General features: G+C 34.7%; 1 protein-coding gene across 2 annotated transcripts; it reads left to right on the top strand.

The window, feature by feature from the left end:
* Positions 1-506: 506 nt before the first annotated feature.
* On the top strand, positions 507-16435 carry FAM72A (family with sequence similarity 72 member A; the record flags this gene model as incomplete). Of its 2 annotated transcripts, XM_081299359.1 has the most annotated exons (4): positions 507-658; positions 3189-3266; positions 5924-6048; positions 16341-16435. In XM_081299359.1, 4 exons carry the CDS (start codon positions 507-509, stop codon positions 16433-16435), a joined length of 450 nt encoding a protein of 149 aa, XP_081155485.1. The 2 variants fall into 2 exon arrangements, with proteins under 2 accessions (XP_081155485.1, XP_081155486.1); XM_081299360.1 differs by lacking the exon at positions 5924-6048 and having other exon boundaries at positions 16341-16395.
* Between the last annotated feature and the right edge of the window lie 1435 nt (positions 16436-17870).

Consider the following 17870-nt stretch of genomic DNA (forward strand, 5'->3'; position numbering starts at 1 on the left):
CCGGTGGAAAAGCTGAAGGGTTCTGAATCCTAGGAAGAGGTGGCGTTGGGGCAGAGGGAGGAATTGGAGAGCTCCGCAGGAGTGGCTTAGGCTGGGAGAGGGACGTGGTTAGAGAGAAGCTTTAAATAAAAGAGACTGCTGGAGAAGCCTGAGGGAATTGCTGAAGGGGCGGGGGCTAAAGAGGAGAGGATCCTCGCAGACCGCAGAAAGGGAAAGCTGATGACAAAGTTTCCCTGCAAACCCCACTCACCTCCTCCCCACCTCTAACGCCTCTCCTTTCTCCGAAAGTTAAAAGGAAGCCAAATTGTTGCCCCCACCCCATTCCCAATCAATAAATATTTCTTCTATCCTTCCACTGGGAAAACAGGAAAGGACTCTTTTCCTTCCCAATTTTAGGACTTATAAGAACTCGTGACTTGGTCTTTAGACTAGGGGGCTCAAAGTAGGAAGGCTATTGCTCTTATTTCCTTTTTCAAAAGCCCGCACCTCATCCTTCGTGGGACGCTATGTCTACAAGCAGTTGTAGTTTCAAGGACCGATGCGTGTCCATCCTGTGTTGCAAATTCTGTAAACAAGTGCTCAGCTCTAGGGGCATGAAGGCTGTTTTGCTGGCTGATACTGACATAGACCTTTTCTCTACAGACATCCCTCCTACCAAGTAAGTCAAGCTAGTGGCGGGCAACGGTAGTCTTTAACTAAATGGGGAAAGTGTATGGCTTGGATCTCTGGGAGTCAACTAGGAGGTTATCATTTGATGTTCCAGCCACTCCCAAACGTCTGATGATCCCTTTGGAATATATCTAAGTGGGCAGACTGTCTGGACAAAGTCTGTGGTTTAGCCAAAGTGGTCAGTCCTGATGTAATGCTTCTAGTTCAATTAAGGTCACGTGGCTGCGCATCTCTCTTAAGTTGGATCCCTGGCTCAAGGCCCTGCATAACCTTCCTATCTTACTGAAACAATTTCGTGACCTAGACTCAAAATAAATTCGGCAAGATTTTCAGTACTGTTGGAGAAAAGAAGTCACATAGGTGTTCATGTTTTTCCAGTTCATATTTTTCCAGTTTCACTATTATTTGCAACTGGCATACTGAGTCAACTCCCCAATATTCTTTTCTCAAATCTCTCCCTCCTCTTCCCCTAGTGAGAGACACTTAGATTTTTATGTGAGAAACGTGGAGACTTAGTCTTAAAATTATTTTTATTCCCCATAAAGCCTAGTTTGGATATTATTGTTTGCATAATTGAACCCTTTTAAAATTAGATTTCAGCAGTTTCCCACTTTTGAGTGAAGAATCCTTAAAATTTCCTTCCTATATGGTAAAATAGCCATTTACTTGACTCAAATATACCTTTATCTAGCTCTAAAAGAATTTTTTTCTTTCCATGATCAATATATATGTGCCCTACATGATTTCCAAGATGATTATTATTTATTGAAACTTTTTAATTAAGATGAAAGTAATTATTTAAAAATATTAATAGATAGCTATTCTTCAAATCTTTGGTTACAGACTTGGGAGAAAGCAGGCTAATAGCCCTAATTCTTTTTAAAAAGTTCGTGGTAATGACAAACTTTTAAAGTTTTTAAATATACCCAAATAAAGCTACAGGCTCTTCTGTAAACAAGTGCTCAGCCAAATTTCCCTGGATTGTTTTAAGTATAGTCACACTTAACTGCAAAGCTAAGAACTCATTTATTTCAGAGATAAATGGATTAAAAATTTTGAAACACCATTTGTTACTTAGATCTATTTTTTAAAAGAGTCTGTGTATGCACCTGTGTGCTGCAAAAAAGAAAAAATTATTGTCTAGTGTTTTTTCTTTTTAGTAGTGCATAGTTACAATTTTTAAATATTAACCTTTTTAGCTTTTCAATAACTATGATAAGTAATAGGAGGACTCAGGTGAATTATTGAAGGTTAGACTATACTACAATAGAATCAGATCTTTTCTATTGTTTATTCTTCTTTGTCAGAGTTATAATAGTGATGGGTTAATGTGCTGAGAGATGAGTAAATCAATGAATGTGTAAGATTTTTAAATAGAAGCTTTGCCAGATGTTTATAGTGAGCTTACAAATATTAACTAACTCTTACAAAATATATTATAATTCTACCTTAGAGTCTTGGTTCTTTGGGTTTATGAAATTTGTGCTAAATTGCAATTAAAAGTACATTTGCTATGAGAATGTATAGAAATTAGAACACTTGCATACTGTGGGAATGAAAAATTGTACAGCTGATATGGAAAACAGCATGGTGGTTCCTTAAAAAATTAAACATAGAATTACCATATGAAGCCAGGTGCTGTGACACACACCTATAATCCCAGTCTCTTGGGAGGCTGAGGCAGGAGGATTGCAAATTCAAAGCCATCCTCAGCAAAAAATGAGGCACTAAGAAACTCAGTGAGACCCTGTCTCTAAATAAAATACAAAATAGGGCTGGGGATGTGGCTCAGTGGTGGCATGCCCCTGAGTTAAATCCCTGGTATCCCTCCCCCCCTCAAAAAAAAAGAAGTACTACAATATGACCCAGTAGTTCCACTTCTGAGTATCATACCTGAAAGAATTCAAAGCAGGATCTTGAAGAGGTATTTGCAGCACAGTCCTGTTCATAATAGCATTATTCACATTAGTAGCAACCCAAATGTCCATTGATTCAACTAATGAAAGGATAAACAAAATTATACATGTATGTATGTATGTATGAATACACACACACACACACACACACACACACACACACACATATATATATATATATATATATATATATATATATATACACAATAGCATATTATTCAGCTTTGAAAGGAAGGAAATCCTGTCACTTGTTGCAAAATGGATGAACTGTGAGGACATTACCTTAGTAAGTGAAGTAAATCAGTCACAAAAGACAAATACTCTATGATTCCACTTATAAGAAGTATCTAAAGTAGTTGAATTTATGCAAAAAGATAACAGAATGGTAGTGGTCAAGAAATGAGGGGAAGGAAAATGAGGAGCTATTGTATAATAAGTTTAGTGCTTCAATTTTGCAAGATGAAAAAGATCCGGAGACTCTGTTGTACAACAATGTCACTATATTTAACACTTTGAACTATATACTTAAAAATTCATATGGTCAATTTTTTTCCACAAAGTTTTTTAAAAGCATATTTGACTATAAACTTTTTCATTCCCCAGTGCAGTGGACTTCATTGGACGATGCTATTTCACCGAAATCTGCAAATGTAAACTTAAGGACATCGCATGTTTAAAATGGTAATTTGTGGCACTATTCTAGATAGTCTAAGTTTGGATGATGGATGTTGACAGCAAAGCACAGAGAAAGGTTCAGTGGACTGCAACGAACACTGATATAACCCATGCAATGAGCCATTGAAACACCATTTGTTACTTAGATCTATTTTTTAAAAGAGTCTGTGATACTTCACATTGGTATATGATTTTGTAATTTTTTCAAAGTGCACTCACAAGTATTTGCTTTGTTTGTTTTTCCAAAATAAGACTATGTAGTTTAGAGGGAAATACTGGGAATTATAGTCATAAAAGTCATATTTGAGCTCTTGCCCTACCTTTACTCTCTATATGATCTTTTGTAAATTACTTAAACCTCTAAATCTCTGAACCCCTGTTTTCTTACTTAATTTCTATATTATTGAGATAGAAACTTAAATGTCTTCTATATTGACCCTATAAAATTGTTGTGAAGATAAAATGAATTATGAATGTTAAAAGGCTTGATAAACTATAAATAAAACATAAAAGATAGCTACTACTTATATTTTGAGGTAGACAGATTTGTGTTATTATTCCTATTATAAAGAAAAATTGAGGTTTTCTCATTTTAATTGGGCTTGAATTACAAATTATAATCCTAATAATTTAAATAAGCAAACTGCTATATGCTAATGACTCTCTGAATTTGTTCTTTCAAACAATAATTATATTGAGTGCCTAACATTATTATAGGGACTGGAAACACAATAGTAATTGAGAGAGTCACTAGCCTTTGTACATTCTATACTAGTGGGAAGATGATCAATCATTATGGTATTTAAATGAATAATATTTTTAACATGATGGGAAGTACTTCAGAGTATATAAGAAGAAGAAGTGATAGAAAATAATATAAGTTGGGAAAGTAGGTGAGTTATTTTAGATATCATGATCAGGGAAGCCATCTCATAAAGATGTCACATTGGAAGTGAGTCCTGAAGAATGAGAAAGAGACAGGGGAAGAATGTTCTAGACAGAGGGAATAGCAAATGCAAAGATCCCATGGCAAGAAGAAGCTTAACATGCTAAAGGAATAAAAAGATGATGGTCAGTATGACTGAGATGCAAGCATGGGGGGAGAACAGTATAGACAGGTTAAAGAACATAGATAATCTTGAGCAGTGTTGTCCAGTAGAAATACTAAAGTCATATATGTATTTAAATTTCTCTAGTAATATTTTTAAAAGTTAAACAAGTGAAGTTAATTTTAACTTAAATATACATCATTATTTAAATATATATATTTTAATTAATCCAGCATATCTAAGATATTATTGTAACTATAAACAACAAATTATTAATGAGACATTATACATTCTATTTTTTGTTCTTAGTCTTTGAAATCTGGTATACAGTTTACCATTATAGCACATTTCAATTTAGGCCAGCCACATTTCAAGTGCTCAATAGCCACATGGGGCTATTGTTTCAGACAGCACAGATCTTGACCTTGGTATGATTGGGTTTTTTTTCTTTTCTTTTCTTTTGGCCAACAGGAAGTCATTGAAGGGGTTTTTAACAATGGAGAAAAATGATCTGATATAGTCTCACTAGTACGTTAGTTCCGTGAGATTAAGAACTTAGTATAGAACTGCATTCCTAGTATAGAACAATACCTGGCATATAACAGGTGCTCAAAAAACATTATTTGAGTGAATGAATGAATGAATGGATAAATGAATAGAATAAAGCCATAGATTTACTCTGGCAATATAGTCTTACAAACAATTGTCAGCCCTGGTCCAAGAAAGGTTTTTGTTTTCATTTGTTTGTTTGTAAGCAAGTGATGATCAGAAAACATATTTTAAGTAGACTGGTACTTTAATGGTATTTTTTAAGGGTCTAGCAAAAGTGACTTACTCCCACATCTCACAGGATGACACCAAGCTCTAGAAGAATTTTTACAATTCAAGGTAGAAACAGTTATTTTAAGTACTAACTCAAACATTCCCTATTGGTCCGCTCTAGTATGTGACTAAGTAGTTTTTTAAAAATTGAGTGTGTGAGAAAGAGTGAGGTACTTATAATCAGCTGAATAATACTGAAGACAGTAAAAACTTTTTCCAACTTTCTCTAGAGGCTGAGGGTTTGCTTTATTTCTGAATTCCTTCAAAAAAAAAAAATGAAACTAAAATTAGAGCGACCATCTTGTGTTTGGTTTTTAGGGACTCATGCTGTCTTCCTACTCCTCCATCTGTTGAAACAGTTTTTAGGTGCTGGCATGGAACTAGAACATAGAAGAACCCAATTTGCCATGGTCCTGAGGACAGCAAAAACCTTTACCCACAGATCTGAGCGTATTTAATATATTCTGTCTATATTGCTATACATCAATAACAAGAACAAATCACAACCTTGTATTTGTACTTTACAGAACAAATCACATCCAGAAACTAGCTTCTGAAGGAAAAATTACACTAGCAAAGAAAATTTCACTTAACTTGCAGGCTATTTTCTCACTTGATAATAGTACTGCAGTCATTATTAGAGTTAATTTCAATCCCAAAGATCCTACCAGTAGCCGGTAATTTGGAAGAAATGGGGATCTAAATTATATGGTCTATTTACATTAACACATAAAAATGCTTCTATGGACCAGATATTACATGGTATCTAATAACATTTACTTTTGTTTTTAGTGGGAACATTGTAGGTTATCATGTGATTGTTCCATGTAATTCCTGCCTTCTTTCCTGCAACAACGGACACTTCTGGATGTTTCACAGCCAGGCAGTTTATGATATAAACAGACTTGACTCCACTGGTAAGAAACAATTAACTTAGGTGTCTCTGGAACATTTCTCTATCAGTAAACTGAGAACGACTCCCAATAGATCATTTCCGAATTCCTCCGAGACCTTCATGACTGGATTGGATCAGTTAGTGAAATTTTTTTAACTTTTTTTTAAGTATACCTTTATTTTATGTATTCGTTTTTATGTGGTGCTGAGGATCAAACGCAGCGCCCTGCACATGTGAGCGCTCTACCACTCAGCCCCAGCCCCAGCCCCAGTTAGTGAAATTTTAATCATTTTCCCTTAGACATTCATTTATAAAGACTCTTGGTCAAAATTTATTGCCATTTCTATGTTTATCATTGTATGTAAGAACTTCCAACTTGGCTTGATTTCATGGTCTTTTTAAAGTAATATTTTAATTGCTCTAAACTACAACCTTGAAACATTCTGGCTCCAGAGAATTTTTGAAGATTTTAGATTAAACAATCAAGTGTGTGTGTGTGTGTGTGTGTGTGTGTGTGTGTGTGTGTATAAAGGAGATTTGGAGCAGTGTGGATGGAGAAGGAGGACTAGGCAATCTCTGTATTTGTGATTCTTCAGGATAAAAATAGACATTCTGACATCTATATTAATAAGTTATGATAAAATTTTAGTCAATGGAAATATTTAACATCAAAGTGTTTTTTAATTATTTTAGTAAGAAAATATACTATCCATTCTTTTTTTTTTTGCCATCACACCCATCTTGTACTTTATTATTGTGATAATGTACAAAATATAAAGTTTGCTATTTTAACACATCTTTAATATGTATAGTTCCATGGCATTAAGTACATTTATAGATGGGTATGGTTATATACCAACAAAATTATGTTTGTATACATCAGAGCTATATCCTCAGCCCTGATTTACTACCAACTCTTAAGGTAATCATATGATCCTTTTTATATTGTCCAGAGTCATTCATTTTGTTACAGAAATCATGTTCTCAATGTCTAATACCTATTTATATAACAAACCAAGTTGACATTAAGGAACTTGACATTCTAATTTGACACTAAAATGCTCCGGGTTCTCAATGTATATTTTGAGAACATAAGATATATATTTTTTTCTTTTTTAATTAACTTTTTCTTTGTTTTAATTAGTTATTTATGACAGTAGAATGCATTTATGCACTTTGATATATCATACATAGATGGGATATAATGTCTCATTTTTCTAAGAGTACATGTTGCAGAATCATATTGGTCATGCAGTCACATATATGCATACAGTAATAATGTCTGTTTTATCTATTGTCTTTCCTATCCCCACATCCCCTCCCCTCCTCTCCCATCACTTCCCTCTACCTAATCTAAGGTAATGCTATTCTTCTCTAGTGCCCCCCACCTTATTGTGAATTAGCATCCACATATTAGAGAAAATATTTGGCTTTTGGTTTTGTGAGATTGGCTTATTTTGCTTAGCATGATGTTCTCCAACTCCATCCATTTACTGGCAAATGCCATAATTTCACTCTTCTTTAAAGCTGAGTAATATTCCATTGAGTATATATACTACATTTTCTTTATCCATTCATCTACTGAGGGATACATAGGTTGGTTCCATAGTTTAGCTACTGTGAATTGAGCTGCTATAGACATTGATGTGGCTGCATCACTACAGTATGCTGATTTTAAGTTCTTTGGGTATAAACCCAGGAGGGATAGCTGGATCAAATGGTAGTTCCAATCCCAGTTTTCTAAAGAATCTCCAAATTGCTTTCCATAGATGTTGCACCAATTTGCAGTCCCACCAGCAATGTATGAGTGTACCTTTTTTCCCACATCCTCACCAACATTTATTATTTCCTGTATTCTTGATGATTGCCATTATGACAGGAATGAGATGAAATCTTCGTGTAGTTTTCATTTGCATTTCTCTAATTGCTAGAGATGTTGAATACTTTTTCATATATTTGTTGATTGATTGTATTTCTTCTGTGAAATGTCTGTTCAATTCTTTAGCCCTTTTATTGATTAAGTTATTTATTTTTTTGGTGGTAAGTTTTTGAGTTCTTTATATATCCTAGAGATTAATGCTTTATCAGAGGTGCCTGTGGTAAAGATTTTCTCCCAGTCTGTAGGCTCTCCTCACGTTATTGTTTCCTTTGCTGAGAAGAAACTTTTTAATTTGAATCCATGCCATTTATTGATTCTTAATTTTATTTCTTGCACTTTAGGAGTCTTGTTAAGAAAGTCAGCTCCTAGGCTGACATGGTGAAGATTTGGGCCTATTTTTTCTTCTATTAGGTGTAGGGTCTCTGTTCTAGTGCCTAAGTCTTTGATCCACTTTGAGTTGACTTTTGTACAGGGTGAGAAATAGAGGTTTAATTTCACTTTGCTACATATGGACTTCCAGTTTTGCCAGCACCATTTGTTGAATAGGCTATCTTTTCTCCAGTGAATGTTTTTGGCACCTTTGTCTAGTATGACATAACTGTTATTTATATGGGTTTGTCTCTGTGTCCTCTATTCTGTACCATTGGTCTACAAGTCTATGTTGGTGCCAATACCATGCCATTTTTGTTATTATAGCTCTGTAGTATAAAGTAAGGTATTGTGATGCCTCCTGCTTCACTTTTCTAAGGATTGCTTTAGCTATTTTGGGTCTCTTATTTTTCCAAATAAATTTAATGATTGCTTTTTCTATTTGAATGAAGAATGTCATTGGGATTTTAATAGAATGCATTAAATCTGTATAATGCTTTTGGGTAATATGGCCATTTTGACAATATTAATTCTGCCTATCCAGGAACATAAGAGATCTTTCCATCTTCTGAGGTTTTCTTCAATTTCTTTCTTTAGTGTTCTGTAGTTTTTATTGTAGAGGACTTTCACCTCTTTTGTTAGATTGATTCCCAGGTTGTTGTTGTTTTTTGTTTTGTTTTGTTTTGTTTTGTTTTGTTTGAGGCTATCGTGAATGGGGTAGTTTTCTAATTTCTCTTCCACTGGATTCATCACTGATGTATAGGAATGCATTTGATTTATGGGTGTTGCTTTTATATCCTGCTACTTTGCTGAATTCATTTATTAGTTTTAAAAGTTCTCTGGTGGAATTTTTTGGATCTTCTAGATATAGAATTGTGTCATCAGCAAATAGTGATAGTTTGAGTTCTTCTTTACCTATTTGTATCCCTTTAATTTTTTTCTTTTATCTAATTGCTCTGGCTAGAGTTTCAAGGATGATGTTGAATAGAAGTGGTAAAAGAGGACATCCTTGTCTTGTTCCAGTTTTTAGAGGGAATACTTTCAATTTTTCTCCATTTAGAATGATGCTGGCCTTGGGCTTAGAATATGTAGCTTTTACAATGTTGAGGTATGTTCCTACTATCCCTAGTTTTTCTAGTGTTTTGAACATGAATGTGTGCTGTATTTTGTCAAATGCTTTTTCTGCATCTATTGAGATGATCATTATGATTTTTGTTTTTAAGTCTATTAATGATGAATTACGTTTATTGATTTCTGAATGTTGAACCAACCCTGCATCCTGGGATAAACTCCACTTGGATCATGGTATGCTATCTTTTTAATATATTTTTGCATTTGCCAGAATTTTATTGAGAATTTTTGCATCTATGTTCTTCAGGAATATTGGTCTGAAGTTTTGTTACCTTGATGTCTTTGTCTGGTTTTGGTATCAGGGTGATCATAGAATGAGTTTGGAAGGGTTCCTTCCTTTTCTATTTCATGGAATACTTTAAGGAGTATTGGTGTTAATTCTTCTTTGAAAGTTGTAGAACTCGGCTGAGAATCCATCTGGTCCTGGGCTTTTCTTGGTTGGTAGGCTTTTGATGGCATTTCTATTTCATTACTTGAAATTGATCTGTTTAAATCGTTATGACCTCATTCCGTTTGGGTAGGTCATATGTCTCTAGAAATTTGTCGATGTCTTCGATATTTTCTATTTTCTATTATTAGAGTATAAATTTTCAAAATAGTTTCTAATTATCATCTGTATTTCAGATATGTCTGTTTTGATATTTCCTTCTTCATCTTGTATTTTAGTAATTTGAGTTTTCTCTCTTTTTCTCTTTGTTAGCATGGCCAGGGGTTTATCTATTTTATTTATTTTTTTCAAAGAACCAACTTTTTTGTCAGTTTTTTTTCATAGCTTCTTTTGTTTCGATTTCATTGATTTCAGCTCTGATTTTAATTATTTCCTGTCTTCTACTGCTTTTGCTGTTGATTTGTTCTTTTTCTAGGGCTTAGACACATAGTGTTAGGTCATTTATTTGTTGACTTTTTATTCTTTTAACAAATACACTCAATGCAATAAACTCTCCTCTTAGTGCTACCTTCATAGTGTCCCAGAGATTTTGATTTGTTGTATCAGTGTTCTTATTTACCTCTAAGAATTTTTTTTATTTCATCCTTCATTTCTTCTACTATCCACTCATCATTTAATTGTGTATTATTTAGTCTCCATTTGTTACAGTAGCTTGTATTTTTTATTTTATCATTGATTTCTAATTTCATTCCATTGTAGTCTGATAGAATGTAAGGTATTATCTCTGTTTTTTTTTTTTTTTTTTTTTTTTGTATTTACTAAGAGTTGCTTTGTGGCATAAGATATTGTCTATTTTAGAGAAGGAGCCATGTGAGGCTGAGAAGAAAGTATATTTGCTTATTGATGGATGAAATATTCTATATATATCTGTTAAGTCTAAATTATTGATTGTATTATTTAGTTCTATAGTTTCCTTGTTTAGTTTTTGTTTAGAAGATCTGTCCAGTAGTGAGAAAGATGTGCTAAAGTCACTCAGTATTATTGTATTGTGGTCTAATTGACTCTTAAAATCAAGAAGGATTTGTTTGATGTACATAGGTACTCCATTGTTTGGGGCATAAATATTTATAATTGTTATATCCTGCTTATATATACTTCCTTTAAGAAGTATGAAATGTCCTTCTTCGTCTCTTCTGATTAACTTTGGTTTGAAGTCTATTTTATCTGAGATGAGAATGGAAACCCCTGCTTATTTACCCAATACATATTAGTGATAGGTTTTTTCCCATCAGCCTGTGGATGTCTTTGCCCGTAAGGTGAATCACTTGAAGGCAGCATATTATTGGGTCTTGCTTTTTAATCCAATTTTTCAATTAATGTCTTTTGATAAGTTTAGGTTGTTAACATTCAAGGTTTTTATTGAGATATGATTTGTATTCCCTGTCATTTTGATATATTTCTGGTTTTTGATTTAGTGTAGATCCTCTCTTTGCTGGTTTTCACTTTTTTTTTCACTTCATCTTCATGGAATATTCTGTTTTGAATGCTCTGTAATGTAGTTTTTCTAGTTATGAATTCTTTTCATTTTTGTTTATCATGGATTTTTAAAATTTAATCTTCAAATCTGAAACTTACTTTTGCTGGATATAAAATTCTTGATTGGCATCCATTTTCTTTCAGAGCTTGAAATATATTATTCCTCAAAGCTAGGAAATATATTCCTAGCTTTGAGGGTCTGGGTTGAGAAATCAATTGAAATCTGAATTGGTTTCCCCCTATACGTAATTTGATTTTCTTTCCCTTCTCATAGCCTTTAAGATTTTATCTTTATTCTGTTGTTAGTCATTCTCATTATAATGTGTCTAGGTGTGGGTTTTTTTGTAATTTTGTACATTTGTACTCTTGTGTTTGACTTTCCATTCTATTCTTTAGGTTTGGGAAATTTTCTGCTATTTTATCATTGAAAAGATTGTGCATTCCTTTGGTTTGTATCTCTGCTCCTTCATCTATTCTGATAACTCTTAAATTTGGTCTTTTCATATTATCCCATAATTCTTGGATGTTCTGTTCATGGTTTCATACCATCTTCTCTGCATGGTCAACTCTACTTTCAAGATTATATTTTGTCTTCATTGTCTGACATTCTGTCTTCCAAGTGGTCTAATCTGTTGCTGATGCTTTCTATTGAATTTATAATTTTGGTTACTGATTCCTTCATTTTGAAGATTTCTGCTTTTTTCCCCACAATCTCTAACTCTTTATTGAAGTGGTCTTTCACTTCCTATATTTTTTCTTTGATTTCACTCCTTATACTATTCTTTACTTCACACATCAATTTAACTATGTACTATCTGAACTCCTTCTTGGACATTTTTTTCTACTGTGTTATGAGTGGTTTCTGTTGCTGAAGCATCTTGGTTTGTTTGGGGCACTTTACTCCCTTGTTTTTTCATGTTGTTAGTGTGTTTTCCCATCTAGAAGTATGGATCTACAGTTCTGGGGCTGTAGCTCAGTGGCAGAGTGCTTGCCTTGGGTGAGGAGGCACTTGGTTTGATCCTCAGCACCACATAAAAAATACACAAATAAAATAAAGGCATGCTGTCCATCTACAACTACAAAAAAGTATGGATCTAAGTCAGGATAATTTCTACCCTATAAACCTATGGTGTCCCTGAAGGTTTCCAGCACTTCGCCTTTACTAATGAGACCAGTATCAACAGCACCCAGTGTAAACAATATATAGCCTTAATCTTAACAGCTCCCACTAAGGTGTCTGCTGCTTCTCGTATTAAACCAAAATGATGAGTTCAATAATTATCTATAGTACAATCAAAAAATTTGTTAAAACGGTTTAGAATTTCAAATGGTGGATGAGACAACAGAGGTAGTACAGTATGCGATATTTGCAAGGGAGGAAGAGAGAAACTAGAAGTAAAAATTCACAGGAAGGGTGGAAGAGGAGATGACAGAGATTGACTGTTCGTTGGAGCAACGTTGGAAAGAAAACAGACAAGAGAGGGGAAGAATATAAACAAAGAGAAAAAATTAAAGACACACGAATACAACAAAAATGCAAAACACCATTCATATATCATTGTCCTCCACACACTGATGCATAAAAAACATCCTGTTCCAAATATGGCAGAGAGATTAACAAACCGAAAAATAAAATAAAATAAATCTTGCTGGAATGTTGAACTGTCTCTGTTAGCGTTCAACAGTTTCTCAGCCCTGTCTCTGATGTCTCTTGGGATCACCGAACCCAGATCAGCCCTCACAAACCCATTTCTTTATCCCACCAATCTGGGCTTCAGATACCTCAGGCTCGGCCAGGCTGCAGTCCCAAGATCTCAATGCTGCTCCTACTTGCAGAGAGACCACCAGGGATACACTCATGCAAAGGAGCAATCCTGAGATGCAGCAGCAAGATAACAACCACCAGCACTCCCCGCAGAAAGACCCCAGGCTCCTCCAAATCCACAGGCACCCCCACATTGGACCTGCAAGTCCCTGCTGGAGTCCCCAGACAGAGGCTCATGTGGTGGTAAACCTGCTGGCATCCGGGCCCCAGGTCCTGGCTGGTGTCCCTTAATGGGTGCAACCAACCTGGAGTATCCCCAGAAGCAGTCCTCTAGGCTGGGATAGCAGCGGTATTGGCAGTGGTTGTTGGCAGCAGGCAGCCCAGCTGCAGGGGCACATGCAGTTGCAACTGTTGGGACAGCATCACCAGGCCATCTCTGGGGGTCAACAGCAGTGTCCGCTTTAGTTGCATCTGAGCCAACAGTGTCTTCTGTGGCAGCAACACCCAAAAAGAAGACCTCCAGGCGACCTCATGCTGGCAGCAGCGGAATTAGAGGCAGCACCAATGGGGTAGCGGTGCAGGCAGCAGTTGATTTCTGGTTCAGCAGCAGAGACCATGGAGGTAGCTTCATGGAAGTAGACCAGGTAGACCATGGAAGTATCCTTGGAGGTAATCGAGGCAACCAAGTCCTGCCTCCGCGGCAGCGGTGGTAGTGGCACCTGCAACCGCGGCACCTACCAGATGTATTTTCTTTTTAAAATATAAATTATTTCCCCTCATAGACCAAAAGATCATGAATTGCAAGCTATATTGTCATAATGGGTGCAACTACGTGCAACCATCCTGCAGTATCCCCAGAAGCAGTTTATGCTTGGGTTTTTAATAACACTGACTTTTTTTTTTTCCAAATCAATTGGGACTCAACTATAGCTCTTAATCCAGCAATTGGCAGTCTTAAGACTCTATGTGTTAAGAAGGCCATTTTCTAGCAAGGACTTCTCTTAACTCCCCTAAATAGGATATAGGTTTCTAATTTAGTATTTTCTTTATATATTTGTGTTGCTCATGGGACATGTTACAGGATGTCTCTGCTTTGATATTGTTTTTCCTGCTTCACAGGATTCAAAACACAGGGTGGAGATTTTTCAATTTTGATTTACTTTTAATATTGGTCAATTTTTCAAAGATAAAAGCCCAGCATTCTTTCATTCACACTGAATCTAATCCATGAGAAACAGATGTATCACAGGATTTCCTTCCTCCCTTCTTAACAGAGAAAGGAAGGTGGCACTTCTGTCAGATTCAATCTCTAAGTTTATTTTTTCTCTTTTGAACCAGTTGTGTTGAGCTGCTTCATGGCTCTGAGTATTGACTCCAAGAATATCAAACTTCTCCTTTGTAACCCTAATATTGTGATTTTAAAGAAAGATTTTCTAGATGTTTGGTATAAAAGAGGATTTCTAATGGCATTGGAACTGTCCTTGAATCACCTGAAACAATAACATCAAAGGAATACATATACAAGTTTTATAAAATTCTAGAATGTTTAGACTAAAAACAATTCCAGGAGAGACCTGGAATTCTAGGTCTCTTCACATACTTCTAGGCTAGCTTCACATATTTGATTTCCCAGAATTTTCCCAAAGAGGCTTGGGAAATCTCAGCCCAGGTTCCCTAGAAATTAGGCAAATGTTCCCAAGGGCAAAGTGGCTTCAGCTCTCCACTTTACCTTTATGGCTAATTTTCACTTAGATTTTGTCTTGCAATTCCTTGCAATCCTGTCAGTTCTTTAAATGTCATACTACCAGAACCAGAATACCATTCATTCTTAGAGATAAAGGTGGATGGAGGGGTGTTTTTTTTTAAACAATAAGAAATTCAAACACAAAATAAATGCAAAAATAACATGGTTGACATCAGTGTACCCACTTGCATCAATTACATGCTAATTTCTTACCTGATTAGATTCCAGTATCTCTTTCAGACAGGTAGTTTATTTTTTTTTCACTTTTTCATCAATATAAATACCTATCTTTGTATATGTTGCCTTGGGTACATGTGCAAAATGGGCAACAAAAAGAAGGGATGAGTTGTAGGCTATATTTGAAACATTTTTTTTTAAATTCACATCATGGAATACTCTATAGAGTTTAAAGGAGCTAAATCTATACATATCAAACAGGAAAACCTCAGAAATACAATGAATGATAAAAACAAGTTAGAAAAATATACAGAAAAATACCTTTCTATAAAAATTTTAGATACACAAAACAATAATATATATTTTTTATGATTGTATACATTTGTAGTAAAAATAGTAAAACCATTCTTAGGGTACTGGTAGAGTTGGGAACTCAGTTCAAACCAAAACTTCATTCCATTCTACCATGTGGCCACTGTCTCTGTGTAGAGTGGGTGTCCCCAGATGCTGGATCTCCCTTGTGTCCACACTTGCAACTCGACAGTTTGAGATTTGCTTTTCTCATGGAACTTCATTGGCTCTCCTAGAGGTCATTTTCCCCCACCCCTTCAATTTAGTACTTTGAAGCGATAATATGGTACATGCCCTGGTAAAAAACCTTCTCATTATCCTTAATATGCTTGGTCTTGTCCTATATACTGTGCTAGATTCTTCAATCTCAAATCCATTCTTTTGAAATAAGATCTTAGATTGTTCTTTTGTTGATTAGTTTGACTATTGAAACCTGGTTCTAAAGTTTACAGCTCTGCCTTACTGCCTCTAAACTAAAGCCCACCTACTTCAAGGATTGCGGGTCATATAACTGGATCCAAAAATGTTGCCTATTTTTTTTTTAAGTCAGTAAAATGGCACTAGCTACTGCTATGCTTATAGAAGAGATAAAGGAGACTTCTTCAGGACTTTTCCCTGTACCCTCCAAAGAGGAACTTATTGTAAAAGAATCTCACAAGATTTTTGCTCTTAAAAATCATTAAAACAGATTAGAAAATTATCAGTATAAAGTGGTATGGCATAATGTAGCTAGAATTCAAAATTCTTTTGAATTTTAAGATTCTAAAATTCAAGTTTTTACTTAAAAGGGATTGAAGAATGTTTATATCCTAGATGGATAATATAAGACAATTTTATTTGTAGTGTGTGCTTTAATAGCTATTTACTGCTAACACTGGTTTATCTAAGCATGTTAACATATAAAGTTTCATAAATCATGTTCTGCATAGTAATATTAGTGAGCACTAAAAAATTTTATGGCCTTCTATTTTCAGGTGTAAACTTCCTGCTTTGGGGCAATTTGCCAGAGATAGAAGAGAGTACAGATGAAGATGTGTTAGATATCTCAGCAGAGGAGTGTATTCGATGAATGGAATTATGACATATGTGTAATATTTTTTTCATATTTAAAATATGTTAATGGATCAACTTTAAAACTGTAGTGAGGATTTACTACTGATTTTCTCTCTTCCTTTCTTTCTTCTCTTTTAAAACAAAAAGGGGCATTTGTTGATTTATTTATTCGCTGTCTCAAATTAATTACCTCAGTTTAATTTAAGCCAATGAAGTTATTCTTTCCTTCTACTTTTACTTCTTCTCTCCTCTACTACTTCTGTCTGGTATAAGTGTATTCTTAATTTCAGATAACAGATTCTTTTTACATGTCACTCAGCTACCTCCCGATCTAAAGAAGTTTTTCTTACAGCTTGATGCCAGATATCATTGATTTTTACATTCCTGACTAAAGGGCATTAGTATCCACTCATATCAAATACACATGTATCAGACCATCTAAGTATTAAGAGGGAGTTAAAAAAAAGCAAGCTATTAGGTTTCCATGGGTACTGGTTAGCATATGTGATAACTGTTTTAATGTGAAGAAAAACTTATGAATCAGCTTACAGAATAAATTAAAACTTTAAAATATATGGAAAAATCCTTTTGATCCGTTGGCATGTTGTTAGATAAATGAGTTTTTTAAAAAATTATCAATATATACTGTTTACTGATGTTATTTACTTACATTCTCCTAAAGCCATTATGGATATTGTATTATGAAAGCCAGATAAACTAAACCTTAGTCTTTATGTTTTCCTATTCCCTAGGGCTTTTTCTATGAATAGCAAATTTTAGATGAGTAGTGTTTGTCCAAACCCTAATATGGAAAGAAGCTTAAGCCACCGTATATTATAAAGAATTTTTTTTCATTGTTTGTTGTTTTTAAAAATTGTATTCAGAGCCACACAGAAATAGGAAACTGGGATAATGTGGATTCTGCTTTTATGTAAAGTTAAAATCAATGTGTCTCCTTAACTAATATCTTAGTTGCAGGTATTTTGTCAATAATGGTACCAAAGAAGACTTAATTGGAGTTTTGTAAATAAAGTTGGTTCTAAAAATGACCGTCCTTTCTTTAATTTTTTATTGTAACCACTTATCATACCCCAAAATATAGAGGGACAGTATATACAATCTAGAATATAAGGGCTGATGTTTATTGAGTACTGACTCTGTGCCAGACACTAATCTAAGTGCTTTCCATATTTAATTCACATATTCCACAAATAAACCCATGAGATAGGCACTATTATTATTTCTTTTTCACTGATAAAACAGGTGAGACATACATAAAGTAACTTATCTGAGGTCATATAACCGGTCAGAGGTGTGGATAGACTCAGACAGACTGACTCCATAACTCCCACTCCTAATCTTCATGCTGAATCCTCTGAGCACCTCCAGACATGAATCAGTGATGGTCATACTTAGCCAGAATGCATGCTGGGTAATTAACTACATTGTTA

Source organism: Spermophilus citellus, assembly GCF_964194105.1.
Source record: "Spermophilus citellus genome assembly, chromosome: 6".
NCBI classification, from domain to species: Eukaryota; Metazoa; Chordata; class Mammalia; order Rodentia; family Sciuridae; genus Spermophilus; species Spermophilus citellus.